Consider the following 24,315-nt stretch of genomic DNA (forward strand, 5'->3'; position numbering starts at 1 on the left):
CATTTTATTATAATTAGAATTTTCTTCAATAATTCAGGCATCAAAATCTGTTGTATAGATTAAATATTTGTTCTGTTAACCTGTTTAGCACTTGAATTAATTTTTTTTAGATGCTTTTTTTGTTCATGACTATCTTAAAGTATTCAAAGGGCTTGACTTGTATCATTAACTTCTTTAAAAATGAACTTATCCAGAACATTTCATTATAAAGAAGATTCCTCTTCTTTTTTCTCTTATGTTTTCCCTGCTCCAGTCTTCTGCTGTTTCCTACTTAATCTTGGCAGCAATTGAGATGCATTCTCTCTGGCAATGATAGTCATTATGGGCCATTCCCTCTGCCATTGAGGATCGTTAATTTATAATGTAATTTACAATGTAGTTTAAAAAATGTAATTTACAATGAAACCTGCCTGTTGAGTCAATAATTAAATTAAAGGTTTTTGTATGATGAAATTAAAATCAATGTTTTTACTTACCTTTTTAGAATTGCTGTTGCATGCTTATTTAATGTCATCAGTTCATGTTTAAAATGATAGTTTACTTAATAAACCAATTTATTCTATGTTTTTTTATCCATTATATTATTTAGCTAATCAAAGTATAAATAGTTTCTTTTTACTTTCTTGTATTCTGCGTGTCCACATAGATGATTTTGTAAAAAATAAATTTTGAGATGTTTTGATTCAAATTTGAATTTCTAAAAGGAAAGTTTAATAATTGAATAACATTTAAAGAATGAAAACATGGTTGTAATTGCCTTTTAATTATAGCGAATTAGTGATATTCGCTCTTACATCATGAAAAGAAAATGTATACTATTATCATTGAAAAATATATTGCTTCAGTAGAAAAGAAAATAATAATTCTCAGTATATAATATACAATATGTATTTAATGTTCTACTGATCTTATGTTATATTATGAATGAATAGATTATCTCAATTAAACAAAATTTAATTTTTGTTTTTGATGAAAATATTTTGTTATTTACTTTTAATAAAAAAAATATTGATAGAAATTACTCAAGAGTAATGAAACATTCCTTTTGTAAATGTATAAATTAAAACAATTAATATAAAATTTTAAATGTAATCAGCTGTACATTATCATGTATTGAACATTAATAACTTAAATTTTCTTTTTTTAATTCCCTTCTTTTTTTAAGAATGTAATTTCTTTGAGATTGCTATAATATAATTTATGATTGGCATTTTCATCTATTGTAGAAATGTATTTGATCAGCGATATTAAATGTTTTAATTGAATATAAAAATATATAACATTTTAATATTTTAGACACTTTTTAGTAATTAATTAGTAATTTTATTTATTTACTTTGAAAAAATGTAGCAGCTTTATCAAAAAGACTGAGTAAGGATCAGTGTACAATGTCTGTAGACAGCAGTGATACTGTACCTACAGTAAACAGTCCTGCATCAACTGGGTCTGAAAATGTGGTGATTATTTTTAATATCTTTATTAGAAAGTTAGAATAATTATAAACTGCATAGTAAAAATATTTTAAATGAAACTAAGATATCATGAACAAACCAACTGATTTTGACTATGTTGCTAAAGATGATCTTGGATCTTTAAGTGTCAGTTCTAATATCAGTCTCTCTCTATGTTTTATGCCTATATATTTTTTTTACAATATTTTACTCTAAAAATATTCGCATGCAGTTAATGAATTTAATGAAAACTTTAGAAACATAGCTTTTTAAAAAAATGTTATAATTATATCTGCAAATCAATATGCAACCTTTGAAATTCAATTAAAAGGAGAACTCTCATTACTCATCATAAATATTGTTGGAAAAAAAAATTGTAAAAAAAAATTGACAAATCCCAATCAGATTGCCTTCTACTAGAGAGAAATAGTGATTAGATTGATCTGTAGGCTTGAAATGTAGCATATATTTAATTATCCATTTAGTAAATATATGTAGAGTAAAATTTTTGACAAATTAATGTAAATTAAAAAATGCAAACTTTTTGAAAATAATTAGCTGTATTGATTGCTATTTGTTTTATGTTATTAAATTTAAAAGCTTTTCAAGTGAAATTAATAATTTAAAATGAAGTTAGTTCTTGTTTTAAGACTGAGAGCTATTTTTGAGATCTATCTATTGATTAATATTTAAAAAAAAATGGCTTTGAATAGTTTGTTAAACATTTTTACAAATTTTTAAAATATTGTTATTTTCTCAAATTGTTAAATTTCACTTTTCTTGACTTACTTCCATCTTTTCAGGTTTAAATTTTAGTATTTATTTATGTATGTTATTATTCTACTTTTTTTTCATAATGGTTAATTTTTTTGGTTTCAGTCATTTGATTACAATAAAATTGTTTTTTATGATTATTATTTTCTTATTTGAGATGCAATTTTTTGCAAAAGAAATTTAAAATGTGCATTTTATAATTTTAATGACCTGAAAAAGTTTTTATAATTTTTTTTTTAAATCTCAAGAGCCCTTTTTGTTTTTATATGATAACTATGGAGTTGTTTAGTTTTAAAGCTGTAATAAATTATTTCTTAGGAATATGATATTTATGAAATTTTATTTTTTTTAATTTTAATGTATTGATGTTCTTAATTGCTAATCACAGTTTTTGTTAATGTAATCATTTTCTGATATTTATACGATTTAAACAGAAAGAAGAAAGTGAAAGCAACAAATCCTCATCCAAAGAAGATTCTAAGAAGGATACATTGTTTTGTGAAATTTGTACTTCACTTGCAGTTATTCAAAAGGTAAAATTCTGAATTTTGGAGCAGTAAACATTTAATATTTATGTATTATTAATTTTTTCAAATTAATATTTCAGGACTCTAATTTACTTAAGTGCAACTGTGGAAATATCTCAATACAAGAAACTCCTGCTTCTAAAGTTGCTGAAACTGTAGGAAAACCTGAAAGTGCAACAGTTGGTGAGAAAACAAGCAAAGCTGATGTGGCTCTGGCCACATACTTAGATGTAGCAGTCTTACGTTGTTTGTTTATTTCGCAATGGTTAGAAGAAGGAATATTTTGGGCTTTGAAGTATTTATACCAAAGGTATAGTTATAGTTAAAATAATAAATTGTTGATTGATGAGTTATGAAAGTATGATTAAGTTTTTACCAAAAGGAAAAATATGTTATTAGTTTAAAGAAAGAATACTTTTTGAAGTAAATTTCAGTCGTAATTGCTTAAATTGATATAGATAAAATAGATCTTAAAGAGAAAAAAATAGATTCATATATATATATATATATATAATGTAATACATAATTTCTGAAGCAGAATCGTGGTCGAAGTCAAAGAAGACACTTTGAATTTTTAATGTTGTTTTATGTAGAAGCAGAAACAACAAAACACATCACACAAAATGACACGAGAGAAAATGATGAAAAGCTAATGAAAAATGTATCCTTGCCTCTGTTGATAGGGATTTCCTACACGTGTTGACCACAGGCAAGGAAATCATAGGGATCTTATAGAAGAATTTGTGTAGGCCATGAATATTTTATCCCTTCACTCGGAGCGTGTGAAAGTGCAAATGTAAGCATTTTTACAAAGCTTCTCTTGAATTAAATAAATAGGAAAAAGTGGAATGGGGTCAGGAATTAAGAGAAAATTTTTAGAATGAAGTTATTATGTGCTGAATTGAGCTAAATATTAGGAAATTGAATTTAAATTAGATTTTAAAATAACATTACACACACAAAGAGAGAGAAAAAGAGATATTTTTTTTATGACTTTTCATAAATAATCTGAAACTTTTTACAGCATTCATTATAAATTTAATACACATGTATTTGATGAGAAAATTTGTTATATTAAATATAATTCTACAAATAAGATATTTAATCTTAATCTCTCTCATTATTTAAATATCCATTTATTGTTATGAAATTTTTATCCCATTTGTATTTCTCTTTTTCATTTAAGTACATGTTAGTGTGGTACATCTTATCCATATAATGGCAAATTCCATTTACTGTGAAAAAATTATAGCAAGAAGAGTTTTGTTTAATTATGTTAGTTAATTAGTCCTAAAATTCATTCTAAATGAAAATTTTTTTCTTAAATAATGTTAATAAAATAGGTTAATGTAAATAAATAATTTTGATTATTTATAAATATTCTTATTAAAATTTCTTATAATAATAATAACGTTGTTTAGTAATTATATAAAACAAATAAATAAAATATTTGTATTGTAAATTAATCTACTTAAATGAAATGTGTGTTTAATTGTTTATCCCATTTTGTTTCTCTTTATTGTTTAAATATTTTATCAGTTATTTATATATTTAATTTAAATATGATAGGTTAAAAGATATTAAAGAAGCATCTTCTGAAATATCTTGTGTTCGTAAACGAAGCTATTCATTGCCCATTCCTGAAATTGAAGTATCACTGTACCAGTCACCTGAACAAATTAAAAAAGAATATTCTTCTGGAATGGAAGGCATATTTACAGTTGATACATCGTATCAACCACCCAGTCACCATACAAGCATGCATGAGTTACACCAATCATCGTTAGATGGACAATCAGAAAAACAAAGATCCAAAAAAATGAAAATAGGTGATTGGAAGTCTTTTGTTGAAGAGAAATTTCGAATCCATGAGAAACTTGCAGACAGAACTGGTAAAGATCAGTGTTCATCACTATCTGAAGGGCAAGGTATGGCGATAATTTCTGAACCTTACAGTGGATCTGATTTGAAAACTTGCCTTTCTTCTGATCATCTTGAGATGCAGAGGCCTAAGTCGGCTTTAGCAATGCTTGATCACAAGCATTCTGAGTCAGAAGATGGTGATACAACTGAGCTAATAAAAGCAGAAATGGTTAGAGGTCGTAGTATGCCAAGTTTGCATCATTATGGTGAACATAAAATTGATTCTAGTGCATCTCATGTAACTCAACAACCTATTTCTCTTGGAGTTAAGAAAGTGCCTGCTTATCATACTTTTAGTGTACCAAATCCGATTATAACAGTAACGGAGCATTCTCCTGTTGCTTCAGTACAGTTTTTTCTAAACCAGGTAATGCTCGTTTTTTTTAAATTTAAATATTTCTTGGTATTGTTAACTGTGCAGAATAGTTATCATTTCTTTTAATAATAAAGATGAATGTTTGTGTGTATATGTCTATATTGGTTCTCTATAGATAAGATCGCTTGACTTAGAGCTACTAAATTTGGCATATTTGTATGCTTTTGAGGATAAAAATGTGTATATTGAAAGAATTTTTTTAAAAAAAATTAATTAATTAAAAATTAGGCTAAATGTTGATATCTTTCCACAATAATTTCGAAAATATTACGACACAAAAATAATTTTTATACTGTCTTAAAATTCAAGTAAATTATTTTTTTAATTATGCTAATTTTTTCTATTTTTACTGTAGTTCGCTCATTTTTAAGCATATTTTAACCTTTATTGCATATATTTATTATACATGCATATATTGCATATATTTATTGCAATTTTTAAAGCATATTTTATATTTATTGTATATTTTTATTGCAATTTTTAAAGCATATTTTATATTTATTGTATATTTTTATTGCAATTTTTAAAGCATATTTTACATTTATTGCAATTTTTAAAGCATATTTTACAATATATTCCATTGCCAAGATTTAAAAATTCAGCTTATTTTTTTCAAGTTGAGTAGGTTTAAGTGTAAGACATGTTTTCAATAAAATGTTTGAAATTTTTTCTATTTACAATTAAGGTTTAACTTCAAAATCCTGTAGGGACAGGAAATTTTAAAAGTCCATCCATTTTTAAATGCTGTTGTCCTTTGCTGTGAAATAATTTTTGATATAAAGATATATATCAAAATTAAAGAAATGCATAGCATAATGTACAGAATTGTATAAGGCTTCTAAAAAAAGCATGAATTATATGTCTGTCAAAATGTGAAAATATTTTGCTGAGAAAGCTATTAAAATCAAGTTTCGCGTGAAAAAAAAAAAAATGGAAATTGTTAGCTACTGTAATTGAACCAATTGGTTGCCAAAGTTTATTAATAAGCCAATAAATGCAGTTGTAGGATTATTATATTTGCATGCTTAATTTGTCCATTTCAGGTTTTTTGAAACAGATTCATTATATTAAAAGCATAGAATATATTTTAATGGAAAAATATTATTTTTGTGAGCTCAAAATATTTCATTTTATATGAATCTTAGCAAATTGTTTGTTAAAATGAAAGCATTAATTTATACTTATTTAAAGTGGCATAACATAGTATATAGAATTCTCAAATATTTAATTTTTTTGTTCTCATTAGGATTCTGGAAATGGTCAAAGGGATGATAGCTCACCACCTAATACACCTAACCCAAGTAACCAACATTTTGCAATAACTCGTAGCCAAACTGATTCCAACATTATGTATGACATAGAGAGTAGTTCAGAGGCAACTGGCTCAACTTATTATATCACACCAGATGGCGAGATCTGTATGGAAGTTGTATTAAAGGTTTGTTTAATTCTTTGAAAAATAATCATTTTTCCATAACTAAATTTTCAAATATTGCCTTATTTTGAAAAATGAAAAATTTCACTGATAATGAAATTTTACATTTTTTTCAAAAATACCGATTATCAAATTAAAAGAATAAATACTTGCATTAAAACCTGAATCCAATAGCTAGTTTTAATTTTTCTGCTGACTCATGTAAAAAAAAAAAAAAAAAAAACATGGCTTAGAAAAAATATTACCAGTTTTGGAATCAAATGGTGTTCTCACATCTGTAAAGAGGGATCCTCAGTAACTGCTCACCTGTCTGAAAAATTTTTTTTTGAAACCTACAAGTATATAATATTAAAATTTATTTAGCATGCAACAAAATTCTCTGAATATTTGAAATTTAAATGTAATTTAAAAATCATTTTCATTCAAGTTGACTAAAGCTGTATAACTGCCAAGACTTTTTTTTTTTTGTTTGTTTAGTAATGTACGAAAACATTCGGATTTGGTTAAACTTTTTCCACCTGCATAAGTTATCAAAGAAGATTTAAAATATAGTTTCAAGCTTCAGCTAACTCTATTACATGTTAACTCTGGATTATATAGCTATTTGTCCCTAACTGCAGTCGCTGAAATTGCAGATTGAATGCAAATTGCATTCCTTCAAGCCTATCAATATTGTGTGACTTATACCTCTAGGGGAGCATCCTGATATCAGACTAACTTGCATTTGTATTGGTCATTTCACTGAACTTATAATTGTCTTGCATTTAGTAAAGGATAAATTCTGATATATTTGACCATCAGGATACTAATACCTCAAATGTCATTAGCATGAATACTTTCTTGAATCTGAAAATATGAATGACTCTTAGAGCATCCTCTTTATGATTGGATAGCACTTCTTAGAACTATTTGTAATCATATATATTTCACTATTTTTAAAAATTTGAATTATTCTTTCTTCTTATGGTCAATTTTATTATCATTTCTTTTATATTCTCATGTAGCTGATTATTTTATTTAAAAAATTAAATTTTGCAGCAATTTTTAACTCTAGGGTTGTTGCAGTCAAGTAGAAATCAACTCCTTTACCATTAGGTTTTTCCTTACCTATTTATCTGAAGCATAGGACATTTGTGTCTGTAGAAGACAAAAAATTGTATGTAGTGAATAATTTTCTCATTTATATTTTATAAATATTATCTGATATCTTCTCTTCATGTCATAAATATAATTGTTGAATTTAAGATAATTTTGTGTTATTTGTCTTCCATTATTACCATAATACTTAATTGAAGTACTGCAAAGTTGCATCGTATTCATATTGTGACAAACCATAGAGGAAATTTGATGTTCTGATAAATATAAACATTCATTGATAAGAAAGAAATATTTTCATATGGTGATAAAAAAAATCTCATTCAATAAATGTTTAAACACTTGTATTCATTTTTTTTCTGAATAAATAAATTTTATTGTTAAAAATAATGCAGAAAAAAACATTATTGAACAATTTAATAAAATAAATATGTTTCATAAAACATTTTTAGGAACACAATTTAAGACAAAATGCATCTTGGGGGATAATTATATTTTTGAACATTTTATATAGTTTAAGCGAAACAAAATGAACATTAGTAAGAAATATAAATTATTTCATAATGGATTTTGTTTATTAAAGGTTTTATTAATATGATTCCAGCGTTGTATATAATATTTATTCTTTTGTAGGCTGTTCATTCAGCTACTCTGGGAGACAGTTCTCTTTCTCTTAGAGTGTGCGAAATCGCCCTTAATATGCTAGATCTTCTGCTGTCTTTTGGAATAATATCAAAACCAGTGGAGAAAGAGCAAGAGCAACTCGATAAATCTGAGGAAGCTTTAATCAGCACACCTGGAACTGATAATAGTACTCTGAATCAACCTGTTGAAAAACCTAAAAGTGTACCTGAAAAGAAAAAGGAAGAATTGACTTTACACAACTTATTTATGGATAGCTTATGGAGGTAGCATTTTAATAATGTTTTGAAAAATAAGTCAATTGCTTGAGACATATAATTTTTTTAGTTTAAAACTTTTTATGCAATAAAATTTTTGGAGTTATGATAGGTAAAGGGCCAAAATCTCACTTGATTTTTTTAGGTAAAGTGCCAAAATCTCACTTGATTTTTTTAGGTAAAAATGCTATAAAGTGTGCATTCTTAAATCACATTTTAATTAAATTTTGTAGTTCTGTGCCTAATTATTTAGCCTATTGAGCCAACACATACATACACATTCTCTTTTATTATAAGCTGACCAATGCTTTTGGCCATTTGTCGATAAATCAAGATTATTGTTTGGTCAGAATTTCAACATTGCTTACATCTGAAGTTAAATCTTAAATTGTATGTATAATTAAATTTTATTAAGAATAATCCTTAAATAGAAAGTGAATTAATGTGGAGAAATAAGTAGAATCTTTATCAACAATAAGGAAAATGAAGTACAGGATGAAATATTTATAGCAACAATAAATGCAATGTAAGTATCATAATCACAATAAAAATATGTTATGAAATATAGAAATATTTTTAAAAATTTATTAAAAATATATAAAATACTGTAGGGTTTTTAAGTTAATGTTGTTGGAAATATAATTCTTTAAATCTTAAAATGATATAAAAATCAATTTTGTCCTTAATATTTTTGGAAGTTATAATGGAAAATATTAAAATTTCCTTTTATTTTAAATAATTTAAAAATTTTCAAAAATCGTTTTGAGGTACTCATTCCCATTTTATAAAGAATATCTGTGCTAAATGTAATAGTTTTAAATTTAATGGTCTGTCCTGTGGAATGCCAAAATATTCTGTTTGTTATTAATGTATATGTTATGGTTTTATTGTGATTAATCAATCACTTATAATAATCTGGTAATTTTGATTAGTTAATTTATCATATTAATAGTTATTTTTAATAATAACCAATTAATCGTTATGTCATATACTTTCTTATAATATACATATTTTATTAGCCATTTTATTTTATACCATTTAGCTTTCATATACCTATTAATGAATAAATAGTATATGTATATTACATGAAAGTTGATAATTGGTGCAGATATAACTTAAATGCATTGCAATTGTAGTAAAATACAAAATGTTGCTTCTTTGAAGTTTTGACATATTACTGGAAATAGATGAAGGATTAATTTTAGATCTTCAGAAAATAGTTTAAATAAATCTAAGCCTTTGCCTTTGTTGAAATCTTTTGTTCGAAACATCTAAAGTCATTGGGAAATATTATAAGTTCCCAAAAGAATATTGGAAGTTCTGTCTTCACCCTTAAACTTTTAAACAGGACTTCTAAGATTTTTCATTAATTCAATTATTTAATAAAATTCTGGAATAGTGATGAATCACATGAGTGCTTTGGTTTGGTGAAGTAGAAGTGCTTTTATCTTTGTATTTATCTTGAAATGTGTGTATTTTTTTAATTAAGCAGTATTTTTAAAAAAATTTCCTTAAAGAAATAACTTAAATTTCAGAATTAATCATATGTATAGTTATATGTATGTATTTTTATAAACAGTTTTGATTATATTTTGAATACTGTTTTAGGATATGTAAATTTCTGGGTTGCCCTTTGAGTTGTGGTGAACTACCTAGAAGTCGGCCAACAGCAGAAGCATTACGTTTGCAAATACTTAATTCATTTAATCATCTTTATGAAGTTGATAAACAACAATTTCGAAGTTTCTTGAGAGAAATTGTTAATCAGCGCCCATTGTTGGAAGTTATGGATTTTTTTCATAGTTTTGTTGGCTTTTGTATGGAATCTGGATCACCTGTCTCTCCTATTGGTAAGTAGTAACACACGATTTATGTTAGAAAATAGTAATTAGCACTATACTGAAATTAATTTTAGCACTAAATTAAAATAATAATCGATTATATATTGAAATTCAAGTTTCATAATGATTTCCTAGATTTTATGATTTTATTAACTTTGTTATAATTTAATTTTAATCCTTTAACCACCCTAAACTTTAGCGATTAAAATTGATGTTGCTAACCATTATGGAGTCTCTGAGTTAATTGCCATTGCAGTACAGATTAAAGCTTAGTCAAAAAGTGATATACAATCCACTATAGATTGATTAAAGTATAGGAGAAAGGAAATTTTGTAGATAGTAGCCTTAGTTGCTAGAAATGGCAACAGTGGTCTCAGCATCTGATTCTGAGGACTCCTGAAACTCTTTTTTACTAAAGATCCATCTTATCTGTGTATCTGATATTCATTAAATCTGACTTTGTGGGTTGAACTTTTTCTTACTGAAAAGTTCAGACATGAGGGTGAGAAGCTTCCGCATTTGTGGTTGGCTCTCGCCACCCGTATGGGTGCAGAAATAGGTGAGGTTAGGTTGGGTATTAATATTTACAGGTTTTTTTCGACTTATGGTGGAGTTGAATAGATAATAGAAATTTAAGTAATATAAAATCTAAGTAATATAATGTTGTATAGAATATATTTATTATTCATTATGTGAAAAATATATGTGTACACTTTTTTATGTTTTGTAAACACTAACATGCATTTGTTTTTGAAATTCTTTTTAATGGACATAAGTTAAGGAGGAAACGCAATTATTTTCACTGGTTAAATAAATTTTAATCTAACTTTTCTGGGTATAAATTATGAAGGGAAAAAAAGACAAGCTTAATATTTTTATTTTCCAATTTTTTTTATACATAACTATATTTTAATCTCTTTACTGCTTATTTAAAGCAAAAGGCAAAGCTTTTTTTTTCTTCTAAATAGACAGATAATTATTTCTACTGAATTAAAAATGAGTTCCTCAGACAACAATTGTTAGCTCTGGTGTAAAGTTTTTATGTAAGTCTATTTATTATTTTTGTCCCCCCCCAACCCCTAAATTTTCATTAATGCGCCATGATGTCATTGATGTGCCATTTAGCCAATTTAAATTGCAGTTTTCAGAATTTGTCTTAATTAGTTTTTTCTTTTGTCTATATTTCTACTGTTTACAACTTCCTTTTTAAAAAAAATTAATATAAGTTAATTGAGTTTTTGTTCAGTAGGTCTTAGAATTTTATTTAAAACTCCTTTCAGAATATTAATTTTAATGCAATTAATAAAATTACAACTTTGAAATTATCCTTTTGCAATTTTGTTTTTTATTTTATTTATTTCAAAATTAAGCACAAAAGCGAGCAAGCACATCTGGAAGTCAAGAAAACAACTTCCGGCATTCATATGCAAACAATTTTGGTGCTGGATTTGGAAAAGGTGGCCATAGAGATGCAGAAAACCTTGTTATTAGTAGTTCATTCAAATCAGTTGTTTCTCGTCTAGTTTTAGCTCGAAAGGATTTGAAAAGCCAAGAAAATATGGTAAGTTCCCTGTTAATATTATGATCATTGATGTTATTTTGTTTATATATGCTCTTTATTTTGAAATGATGTATTCTTTAGAAATATAGTAAAAGATTATTTGATTGTGCGTTTGTATATGAAATTATGTTTAAGACATATATTTATTTTAACTTTATCAAAGAATTATTATTATATTGTTTCCTTAGAAAATACTTTTTATTTGAATAATTCAAGTTAGTATACTTTAAAATTGTTGATATTAATACAAATTTTGTTCTTACCATGAGGTTTTAATTTATTGATTCACAAATATTTTGTCTGTAATTTCAATAAAAAAGATTTATTTTGTTGAATAGTATTTTGGTAAAGCAGGAAATATATAGTAGTAAACAAATTACTTACTGTCATGTGATTCTGAAAGAATAGAAATCTGTAAGTGAATGTAAAAACAGAAAATAATTACAGCTAGAAACAGAAGTGGCATAATATAGTAACTGTTTGAGATTGTCACAGATTTTTTTAAATGCAATTTAAATTTATAGAGAGAGACTCACCAAATAAAGAAAATTAGAATATTAAATAAAATTAATATATTTTGAAATGACTACGTAAGGATGGATTAGAATTTTATTCTATTTTATAAGTTGTCTTTCTATACCAATGATTTTTTTACATCTTTTTTGCAGAAAACTAAATACTTGATTCTCATTGCTACTTTTTTGTATCATTCAATTAAAAAAATATTATTATATAACAGAAAAAAATATGTATTTTTGTTTAAATGGAATATATATATATATATATATATATATATATATATATATATAGGTGTTTCTAGGACAAAATAGCAGTGCATGCAAATACAAAATATTCTGAATTCAATGTCTGACCAGGATCATTCCAAGTTTCTAACAGAGTATTGCATTCCATTAAAAAAATTGTTGGTTTGAGGATACCAAGAACATCTTTTACCTCTTTAAAAACGATTAATATGAGTAAAGAAGAATAAGAATGGAAAAACATATGGAGATAATCTGTATACTTATAAATTTTCCTCGTCCTTTTATACACCCTGGGCACATTTGCTGCAAAATTCAATGGAAATTACTTTGTACTACAAATTTTTATGGCCAAGCAAAAACAGATTTTGTTTTAGCAAAGTTATTTTAAACCATAAAAAAAAATTACTTGCAATGTAACAAACAAGTGCAATTGACATTCAAGGCATTCATTCATAGATTTTTTATCTTTCTAATTGAAAAATGCATTTATCTTCAAAAATTTTATCAGAGCTGTGCAAAATAATCCATATACTTATGAACTATTATTGTCCTTTTATACTCTAGTATTATTCATAACAAAAATAAATCTTATTCTAAGAAGAAATAAAATAGTGTTACTTTGTACAATGATTCAAAGAAAAACAATTTTTTTAGTGCAAAGTTATCTTATATCATTGAAAAATGAATTATAGCATAAAAAGACAACAAAAATTGACATTCAAAGCAACAGAATGAATGCTAGGTTTATTCTTTCTCACTGTAATATACTAATTTTAAAATTGACTTTTTTCAATATCACTGACTGACAATTCTGTCTCGCTGTCTGTTGCCTTCCATTAAGAGGCTGTATTCATTCTGAGAAATTTAATGCTAAATTGAATTTAAAGTAAAAATCTTGCCCCAAGTTAGAAAAGGAATGCAGAAAACAGAAACTAAGAATAATTTATGATCCACTTTTGCGTTTTAATTGGGTTTTTTTTTATAAACATTTCCTGGTCTTCTGAAAATTCTAGTTGTAGTAAAAATAGATTAAATTGTTTTACTTTTCTTTATTTCACTATTTCTTCTTATAGATGAATCTGTGATTGCTTTTTGATTTCAATTAATAAAAGTTTTTGTACAATATATTGAAACTTCATTTGATATTCCAACATTGTTTTCCATTGAAAATACAAGACACCTAAGAAAGGGTACAATATATCAAATTTTTCAGTTTATGAGGGTTTCAGATACAATAATTTTTTTTCTCTCTTTTAGTCTCTTTATCGTAATATTCGCCAATTCATGGCTTATGTTCGGGAGTATCATGGTGGTGTATTCCGTAGAGTTGCTCTGAGTGGTCTCTTAGATTCTGCTGAGAGACCTTACAAAAAGAATAAAAATACTATTCCCACCACAAGAATAGTAAGGTAAGATATATTTTGAATTTACATTTTGCTGAAAAAGTTTTTGTAAATCATCTGAGAATTGATATTCCTTTCTAACACTACTAACAATATCTGTTATAGACATACAAAATCAGTTGATCATGAAGATTATCGTGATCCAATATATTCTCCGACTGTATTTGTTGTTGATGAGACTGCTTTGACTAAAAGTTCAAGAAAGTCATTTTTTAGGAAAAGAGGTGTGCGTAAAGTGCCAAGTGCACAGGTAAAAATTATTGTTGATTTTTTAAAAAATTATGGTTGGTATGTTTTTCTTGTGGAGACGGTAACTTCTGTTAATCAAAGTATATCATTCAAACAATTGTCATAGAGATATCGGATATCAAGTTTAAGTATTCAAATTTTACAAAGTATCTTGTTTTGGATTTCATGAAATTTTATTTTCACAAAGTTGAAAGATGTAGAATTCTTATAATTCCCATTTCATTTCTGTAATTAAAATTTTTCAATACTAATTTTTTTGGCTTAATTAAATATTTCCATTCTTTCAATAAATGTATTCTATTTCTCTATGTTTTAACAGTAAAATGAGCTTTTTTTTTCCAAATTAAATTGAGTTTTGTTAATAGATTTTTATTGGGAACTTTCTTGTATTTATTTATTTGAATCAAAAGTATTTTGTAAAATTTGCTTAGAGATAGTGCAAAAGACTGAAGTGTGAGTTTTGATTTTATATAGTTATAAAAGGAATTTAGAAACTTCAATGTTTTGATTTGTGAGAAGATTAAAAGCTTGCACAACACCGAAGTTAAAATGACAGTGAGGATGGAGTTCAAGCGATTGGAAATTATTTTAAGAATGCAGCTAGCTGATTTAAAATTATTATTATATATACACAATATTTTTATGCTTTTAAATTCTGTAGAATAAAAATAGGATTTTTATGCTATAGAATTAAAATAAAAGTTTATAAATATAATAAAAAAATATTTTTCCCTGTCACACAAATAATTAAAATCAATCTACTTAGTTAAAAGGAATTAGAGGTGATTGGCATTGACACTATAGTACACATAAGTGTATTTGCTGAATTAATAAAATAAGTTTTATTAGCTCTCCATTGTCTTTCATTTGGGTATGCTATGAAAATTATGTTTTGAATAGACAAATATATATAATTTGTTTTTTCTTTTAGAACATATTGGATGATAAAGATGATTTATCATCTTGTCCTAGTCCTGCACCTGGGCAAGTTGCACCACCTTTTTTACGTACTGATAAAACTGTAACTCCAAGACTCAGTGTCTCTGATGATGAGAATTTGTCTCTTCAGCCAACTCCAAAACACAAAGGAAATCGTTTTCAAATAGGTTAGTCATCATTATTTGAACTCATATGATGTAGGCTCATTTTCTTTTTCCTTTTTTAATGAAAACTTTCCTTTGTCTCTTTAATACAATAGATGATACAATTCCTTTTAGGGCAATATTAAATGAATTGTCTGAGCAATACTAAACATAGGATATAATTATTTATTATAGAGTTCTTTGTGAATTAAATTTATTCAGAAGACCATTCAATAAATAAATAATTATAACACTTCTAATTACTTTGATAATTGTAGTAACAATAATACATACCTATAATTTTGCAGTAATTGCAATTAGCAATACCTCATGTTTTATTCAGGATACCTCATGTTTTATTCTTGTTGACTGTCATTCGAAATCACAATTACAATAATATAAAGTTATGAAAATAGAATCAGACATAAAACACATAGACATGTATGGAAACACTTCCTTTTATTAGTATAGATAATGCAATTATTCAGTTAAACTAGTTTTTAATGCTTTTGATGCATTAAATAATTTGTCCATTGTCAGTTGCAATTTTCATTTCTTTAGAACTTTTTGGATGTACTTTTTAGCATTGTCACAGTAGGCAATCCAAATTTTAATCTTTATCTTCTTTGATTACCATTGTGTCCAGAACATTGTGCAGTACATCATGTTTAATACTATATCAACTTCTAAAATTTGCAAAATATCCAATATTAGCTTTCAATTCTATCTTCTCATATGTTGGATATGGAATTTGCTTCTTCAGATTTTCATAATTTCTTTCTAGTTTTCTTTAAAATATATTTGAATATTTTTCTAGTTGCCATACATCTATTTTTTTTCTTTCATATAATCTAAAAGCAATACTTCTCTATTTTCCAGCGATATAACATTGTTATTTCTAATGTGATTTTCTTAGCAATTTTATTTTTGTGAGCCTTCTTAAAATTTTCTTCTCTAAAAGTGTACATACTGCAGATATACTCAAGCTATATTGTTTAACCTGATGAAACATATTCACATTTTCTATCTTGGTTGTCATATCTTGATAAATATTGTTCCATATTGTATTCATTTCAGATCCCATAATGCATTCAGAATGCTTTTTGAATATTTTTCAAATGTTAATGATTTCTGTCATTTCCCACAGAATGAGCAAAGAGTTTTATGTGAAATACTACTTAGAATGGATTTTATTCATTACAGATACTTACAGTTTATCTGTAGATTTTGTTTACAGGCATTTCAAGTTTTCTGCCAGTGGAAAGACCATGAAAATGAGTACTTCTTCATTATAAGATGTCACTAATTTACAAATTTCTTTCAGTGTTAAACTATCTATCAAAATATCACATTTTCTTAAAAGATTCTGAGAGTCTGAAAATATTTTCCAAATGAAATGAATTATTTCTTGTTGCATCAAATAAGCAGAGAGTCATGTGACCTAACTGAAGGAATCATTCAAATCACACACACAAGCATTCACACACACACACACACACACAAACACACATACAGTGAATGAGCATGGCCCTCAATTACGGGCATTCAGGTTCAATATATGGCTTCTTTTTATAGGTCTCTATTGACATTAAATTAAATCATCACATTTGAAACTTCCACAGCTACTTTATTCTCCTAATCTTTCCCCATGTGATTTTTTCTTTGTATGAAGAATTTGCTGAAGGGACTTGATTCTCAAATTCTGAAGAAGTAAAATGGCAAAGGAAGGCTTGTAATCTGCAATAATGCAAAAATAACTAGTTGCATACCATAGATACTTCAAAGAAAACACAGCAAAAAAAAAACTTATTTATTTCATTTTCTTGTTATAAAAAAAAGTTAGATTTTTAAAAATGTGAATAATATTTTTTATTTTTATACGAAGTTCAGAAAAGTTACAAAACCCTAAAGAATAGAAATGCATTGTATAACATTAATTATTTGCCAATGCAAAAGTCTTTTCAGGAATTTTTCATTATACTTTTGATTTTTGTGGCAACTCATGCATGCATTTCTTCTGCATTAGCTGTAAGAAATAGAATTATGATGTCCAAACATAAGTCTTCCACTAACTTGTTCATTCACAAAATTATGTGTTAATTGATCACCCATTGTATTTACCTGTTATTTCTTTTATAGTGAAATAAATGGTATATTATATTTAGAGTCTTATAGAGTCTCTAAAATATTGTGTTTATGTCTTTAATTACTCAACATATCATACATAAGTTATAAATCTTTATGAATATTGAATAAATTAAAAATTTTTCTTTTTAATATTTTGGGGCTGGAAAATAAGATTTTTAAAGTCTGTTTGATAAAATATGTAACTGTGTTAATGATCATGTGTATTTTAGGATAAATATAGATTATACAACTAAAAAGTTTTTTTAAATTTTTTTTTAGTGAATTGGCTGAAAGGAGATAAAATGAAGCAAAGTGATTTCAGCTTCGGTGAAGATGATAATAATTTTCCTTCAGCTCTTTTAGAAGGCTATTCACTTCCTGAAAAACTCTCCCGAGGTTCCAGTGTTATCAGTAGAGCACCAAAATATTCTCACAAATCTTCTAGCCATGTTAGTATGACTCTGTCCAAGGCTAGAAAGAGAATGGAAGATCATTTAACAAAAATTGGGTTCGGCCGCAATAAGAGCAAACATGGAAGTTTTGAGGAACCACTGGGTAATTATTCCCTCTTCAATTCCTTCAAAAAATTCTTGTAAGAATAGAAATAAGCAAGTTAAAAAAAGTTTTGTGTAATCTATAGTTACATTTTTTTGTCGTAATAAACCTTAATTATGTCAGTGATTCAAATATAGCATCAAATTAAACTTTCTTGGCTTTTAAATTCATGTAGCTGGATGCAAGCAGTTCATTTATTTAATGTATTTTTATTCCTATTCATTTTTTTTAAATTGCTTTTTTTTTATTGTTGATTGAATATTTTTTCTTTGTTGTTAACAGTTATTTCTGGAATGTTACATTATATTTAATTGTAAATTAGCCAGTCTGAATTAATTCTCTCTAAATGTCACACTCAAGCCTTCAGTAACCAGCTTATTCATGGAGAATATTGATAGTGTTTAGTTTCCATTAAACCTTTTATGCATAGCTTTAAAGGAATCCTTAGCAGTTTTTTTTGAAGGAATCCTTTGCAATGATTCCCTCAGAAAATATTTTAAGCATTTGTCACAGATATTACAGCTATGTTATTTTGATAGGTTTACAATTGCTCTATTTTTGTATGTGTAAATTAATGAATGATGGCACCAAGTCCTATATTATTACAACGCCATTAAAAACGTAATTCCCAGACAGACCAATTGCACATTATCTTTAGTGGTACTGTCACTTCACTCTTGTTCCTCATATAAATTTTGTTGATAATAAATGTATTCTTTCTTCAGCTTTCTTGGTGGAATAATGAAAAGGGTTTAAAGTCCATTACAGTGAGGAAATATATTGTGAAAATTCAGAAAAAATAGCACAGTAAATAAATGATATCATTTAAAAAAATAACTTTCTGAATTTTAAAATGTTTTAAAAATACTTATTATGCTATAATATTTGCAGAAGTTAAAATGGAAAAACACAAAAATTCTGCTTAATTTTCAATTAATTAAAGTTTAAAATATAGCTTTTATGTCCATACATCCACCTACAAATTATATTGGTACCAAATTATGTAGTTTTATGTTAGATGATTTACTTTGGAGAATGTCAAAACATATACACACATTTTTCTTTTTCATTAGTAGAGATATGGAGTGTGTTCGAAAAATATTCTTCTTAAATTAAGAAAAAATTTATTTTTATCTGAAGTATAAAATTGCTTTAAAAAAAAAAGAATAAATAATATATTTCTATTTTTTAAATGCAATAATACAATTATTTTTAATAAGATTAAAAAAAAAATTAACACATTTTCAAATGAATAAATAATGTTAGTATTTCCTTCTGTTTAATGTATTAATATAATTATCCTTAGTTAATAAGAAACAATCTTCTTTATCAGATATCAGCCGAAGAAATTCCTGTGACTTTGATCACGGCTTGAAAGAAGGTGAATTCCTCGTAGCTAAAGAAAGCAAGCTTGTAAATATAATTGCAGTGAAAGAAGGAATGATGAGATTGTCATTCCAAATGGAAGCTTGCTTACCTGGTTCAATTCCAGATCCACCTCTTTTAGCTGCAGCATTAGATTTAGTATGTTTTTTTTTTTTAATTATTGTTTTAAAACTTCTAAATTGTTTCTAATTTTATTTAAAATGTTTTAAAATATGAAGGAAATTATTTATTGAGAATATAATTGTGTTATTCATCAGATTTATTTTTATTTTTGCTATGTATTTTAATAAAGTTGCTTAAATTTCAAAGAAATTTGTGGTTACTTGTCAGGTTAAAATAAAATATTACGATAAGATTTGTTAAGAAGTAATTCAAGTATTTATTTATGTTAAATATTTTATCAAATCATTTAATTGATAAACTCAGAGAATTATCTAGTACTCTAGATCTTATTACCTCATTTATCTTTGGAGTTTTTCAAAATGTATCCTCTTTTTCTGATGATTCCATATATCATCTTTATTATCTAAATAAATTTTCATTTTCTGCATTAAAAGAACAACTTTATTACTTATGTTATTTAGGAACAATTATTTGTATAAATGTATTTTCCCCCACAGAAAGCTCCTGTTGTTGCTAGAGCTGCTCTTTATTTAGAATGTGCACATTTTGTACATCGATGCAATAAAGGCTGTTGGCCAAATTGGATGCGGAATAACTTACCAATTGTTCGATCATCGAACCCTCATTCTAACAGAATAACTCATGCTGATTTGCGAAGAACTGACGCATTTCAGAAAGCTTCTGGTAAAATGTTCTATCAATGGGCAGAGGTAAATGTTGCTGTTTTTTAAACAATCTTTTTCTCAACATAAATAATCGAATCAAGCAATTTTTGAACTTTCTTATGGTTTAATAGTTATCATGAATTTCTTAATAAAATGTATTTTCATTTACTCATGTTAAAGATTTTTGCTTCAGTTATAAATAAATTTGGTCAAGAGAACAAAAATGAGTTTTAAAATTTATGGAACACATAAAATGCGACATTATTCAACATTTTTTTCAAATTTATTAATGTCAGTTCTTTTTTTATAAAACTTTCGGAACAAACGAGTTTTAACAGGAAAATTCTAATTACATGTTCCACTTCTGGTTTCTTGTTCAGACAAGGACGACAGTTGCTCTCTTTGCTAATAGAACAAGAATTAATGCAGGTGCAAAGTGATATTTTATATAAAAATAATTAGTGAAAGGTTGCTAGGAAATGAGGATAGAAATTAGTGGAGTATGAATAGCTATTGATTTTCTGTGTAAAAAATTTAATGTATGCTGATTAAATCGCTTGTTGTGTATCAAACAAGCTATTCGATTTAATCAAAACTTAATTATTGATGAGTCTGAATTTCGACCAAAGGATGTTGCACCGTTTCTTGATTATTGACAGGTAAAAGATTTTAAAGATTTTGAGTGGATTGACTGGTTAGAAAAAGACTGTTTTTTTACTGTGCCCTCTGAGCAATAATTTATTTTGATTTTTTAATTCTTTTTTTAAAATAAAATGAGTTGTATATATTTTAATTACAGTTGTCATTTTTTTGTTAGTAAAAGCATGTTAATGTTATTATTTTATAAATAATATGTTAGATAAAGGTGGATATTGGATTGTTGAATTATTAAAATTATCATAAATAATTTTTAAGAATTAAATTATTTCACAAAACATAGATGTTAATTTTGATTAAACTAATTTTACAGGTAAAGGATATTTACATTTAAAAGTCTTCATATATCACTGTTATAATGAAATTAGCAAATTTGCTGAAATGCAGTATGCCAAAAGAAAAGTAATTTAGTTTAAAAAAATGTCTTTATCTGTTTATAATAAACACAAATCTGGAAGGAAAAGGGGGAAAATTCTATTTTTGCTTTTTACTTAATAATATTTTGCATTTATTTCTGGGGTATGTTTGTATCTGCTCGGAAAAGTTATTAAGATGCTTAGTATTATTTAAAATGTAAATGGACATTCTCATTAGGCTATTGGTTATCGATTAGAAGAATTGTTGGAAAAAGAAGAAAAGGAACAAGGTATAAGTAGCAGTGATGAAAACAAAAAACGGCAATTGCGAATAGAAGATGAAGAGGAAGATTTTTTGGATGAAGGTATTTATTCTTTTAAAGTTGATTTAGTTTAATATTTGATAAGAAATATTGATTTTGAATATACAATAATGATTTTAATTTTTAAAAGTGTTTCTTTTATTTATTTATTTTATTATAAAATATTTAGTAAACGCTTTAAATTTCTCATATATGTGTAGTATACTATATATTTTTTTCAATTATATACATTATATTACATGCTGATATATACTTTAAGTAAATGCTAATTAAATCATAAAGTGCACATTAAAAAGTTATTTGAATATTATTCTTCAGGCAAACTAATAGTTATTTTTTCTTTCAATATCTTTGCAAACATTTGAACTCATACTGTATTATTTAAATCAGACTTAAAATATATGTATATTTCAATTTTTATTTTGCAATTTTTTCATTTAATACATTTCTTGTGAAATTCAGCTTATTCTGCCAGTGTGCATGATGATTCCATATTTTTTTAAAAAAATTCTTTTACATAAACCTCTAACAAGTAGGAAAAGGGGTAGACCCAAAATGAGATGGATGGAGTCAGTGGAGACAGACTTTCTGGCTATCCAGGAAAGAAACTGGCTCTCAAGTGTCAAAAATGGAATGCAGTAGAATAGAATGGCCCATCCTGGACTGTCTATCCAAATATGATGATGCACTAGATGCATGTTAATTGTAATTTTATCTGTTTGCTTTATTTAATTTAAAGGATGAGAGTTGCATTAATCAAATATAAAATTTATTTAGCTATTAATATAAAAAAAGATATTGATGTTTGAAATTTGTAATAATTTTTGCTTCTCAGCCAGGATGTTTCTTGATCTTTACTATGATAAGAAAATATAGCTTTAAATGGAACTATGTAGTAAAATTATTAATATTGTCTATGTTGCTGAGAAAATATTTGTTACTGGATCATGCCAAAACAGTTCATTATTACTTGTATCTAGTTTGTTAGAAATTAATGTAGTGTTTTATAATAAGACCCAAAATATATAATTCTTGTAAAATTCTATTATATTTTAAAGTCAGTGCTCTAATTTACAATCAATAAATGGTTAAAAATTTGATGAAAATACAGATACCAGGTCTGTAGTCTGAATTTTAATCATATTTAAAGTAATTTAATATTACAGTTATGCAGTAATATTATAACACAAGCTTCACTATTTGTTTTAGCATGCGTGAATCCTGGTGGATCAGATTGTCCTTTCGCTCTTCAAATTTCAGCATGCCAGTTACTGTTAGAAATAACTGCTTTTATGAGAGAAACTTATCAATATTTACCACATAAAGGGAGTCGATTAATGTCGATAAAAGATAAGCCGATGTTTGAACCACGTAGCACTGCCAATCGTCGTTGGAGCATGGCACTTAGCAGTGTAGGCTCTTTATCAGACCCCCCAGGTAAAAATACTTCATAATCAAAGAATTTGAAGGAGTATTATTCATACTTCATGCGTAATATTATATTTTGCTTCTTATATTTTTATTTGCAAAAAATTTAATTCTTAATTTAGTGTTTTTATTAAAATATTAACTAACCATTTTTGGTGACCCTCTGATACATCGATGACATTGGTTTTATTTAATTTTTGTTAAAATGTATAGATATAATTTCATGACCATAATTCTATCAACCATTAAAGTTTTGTTATTTTGTCTTACATTTGTTCTGCTCTGTATATACACAGATCTTTGTATGGAAGATCAATCCCATGGCTTAAATCTCTGGATAACAATTGTTGGAAATTAGACAAAAATTTTTTCTTTTCAATTGCTAAAATTTGTTAAAAATTGCACCAACATTAAATTAGCATCACTGAAAAGATATTTTGAACTATAAGGTACTTTAAAAATCATTTTTGTGTTATATATTTTTGGTAGTTCTGGTAAAAAAAAAAAAAGTCAAAATTTCATTTAATTTTTAATTAATTATTATCTAATTAAAATTTCAAAAAAAATTCCCTTCCTTGTACATATTTTAACCCTCCAAAATAAATATGTTCCAAGTTTGATTGCTTTAGATCAAATAGTTTGGCCTGTGGTGCACCAGATCATGTACATTTTCATCTTTATTAGGTATTACTTGTAAAAGATCAGATAGTTTTACAAAAACTGGTAGTGTGCATATAATGCAAACCATATTTATCAAAATAATGTTTTTCCATCATCTTTTATTAAGCTGTGTTTGATTTAACTTCATTTTGTTTGATGTTTTCATTTGCTTGTTTTGAGGGGAAAGAAATGAAAAAAAGGATTAACAACATTCATGATAAATATGATTTCCCACAATTTGTCATGACCTCATATTTCTTTTTTTTTCTTTTCACAGCAAATTAAACAAAATAAACACTTAGTATGCATAGTGTTTGATTTCTGTATTTTTTTCTGGATTACTGCATGGATAGAAATTTTCAGTGGGATTTTTTTCGGAAGGTATTATTGTTAATTATTGTTTGTAGAGGAATAGGGTTGACACATTCAGGACAAATATAATATATTCGCAATTCTATATTCTTTTTTTTTTTTTTTTTTTTTTTTTTTTAGCTTGGACAAAAAAAAAAAACTAAACAAGATAAACTTTCAATTTTTGTAGTTCACTGATTTTTATTTTGTTTGCTGTTTAATTTTTGCTTTTGCAATAATTCTTTATTTGGAATGCTGCATGGATAGATATCTTCTGTGTAATATTTTTTAGACATTACTTTTA

General features: G+C 26.2%; 1 protein-coding gene across 2 annotated transcripts in view; it reads left to right on the plus strand.

Annotated features, from left to right (window-relative positions):
* Positions 1-24,315, plus strand: part of LOC129966469 (protein unc-80 homolog) — a 94,025-nt gene that overhangs the window by 9,905 nt on the left and 59,805 nt on the right. For both annotated transcript variants that reach the window (XM_056080899.1, XM_056080906.1), the window contains exons 7-22: positions 1,351-1,457; positions 2,660-2,758; positions 2,833-3,062; positions 4,322-5,042; positions 6,298-6,489; positions 8,215-8,489; positions 10,089-10,330; positions 11,692-11,882; positions 13,904-14,055; positions 14,155-14,299; positions 15,230-15,404; positions 17,787-18,062; positions 19,396-19,586; positions 20,069-20,281; positions 21,488-21,614; positions 22,782-23,009. In XM_056080899.1, coding sequence (XP_055936874.1) covers positions 1,351-1,457; positions 2,660-2,758; positions 2,833-3,062; positions 4,322-5,042; positions 6,298-6,489; positions 8,215-8,489; positions 10,089-10,330; positions 11,692-11,882; positions 13,904-14,055; positions 14,155-14,299; positions 15,230-15,404; positions 17,787-18,062; positions 19,396-19,586; positions 20,069-20,281; positions 21,488-21,614; positions 22,782-23,009 — 3,564 coding nt within the window. The remainder of the gene's footprint in view (positions 1-1,350; positions 1,458-2,659; positions 2,759-2,832; positions 3,063-4,321; positions 5,043-6,297; positions 6,490-8,214; positions 8,490-10,088; positions 10,331-11,691; positions 11,883-13,903; positions 14,056-14,154; positions 14,300-15,229; positions 15,405-17,786; positions 18,063-19,395; positions 19,587-20,068; positions 20,282-21,487; positions 21,615-22,781; positions 23,010-24,315) is intronic.

The sequence above is a fragment of the Argiope bruennichi genome, chromosome 1 (genome assembly GCF_947563725.1).
Source record: "Argiope bruennichi chromosome 1, qqArgBrue1.1, whole genome shotgun sequence".
In the NCBI taxonomy this organism is placed as follows: Eukaryota; Metazoa; Arthropoda; class Arachnida; order Araneae; family Araneidae; genus Argiope; species Argiope bruennichi.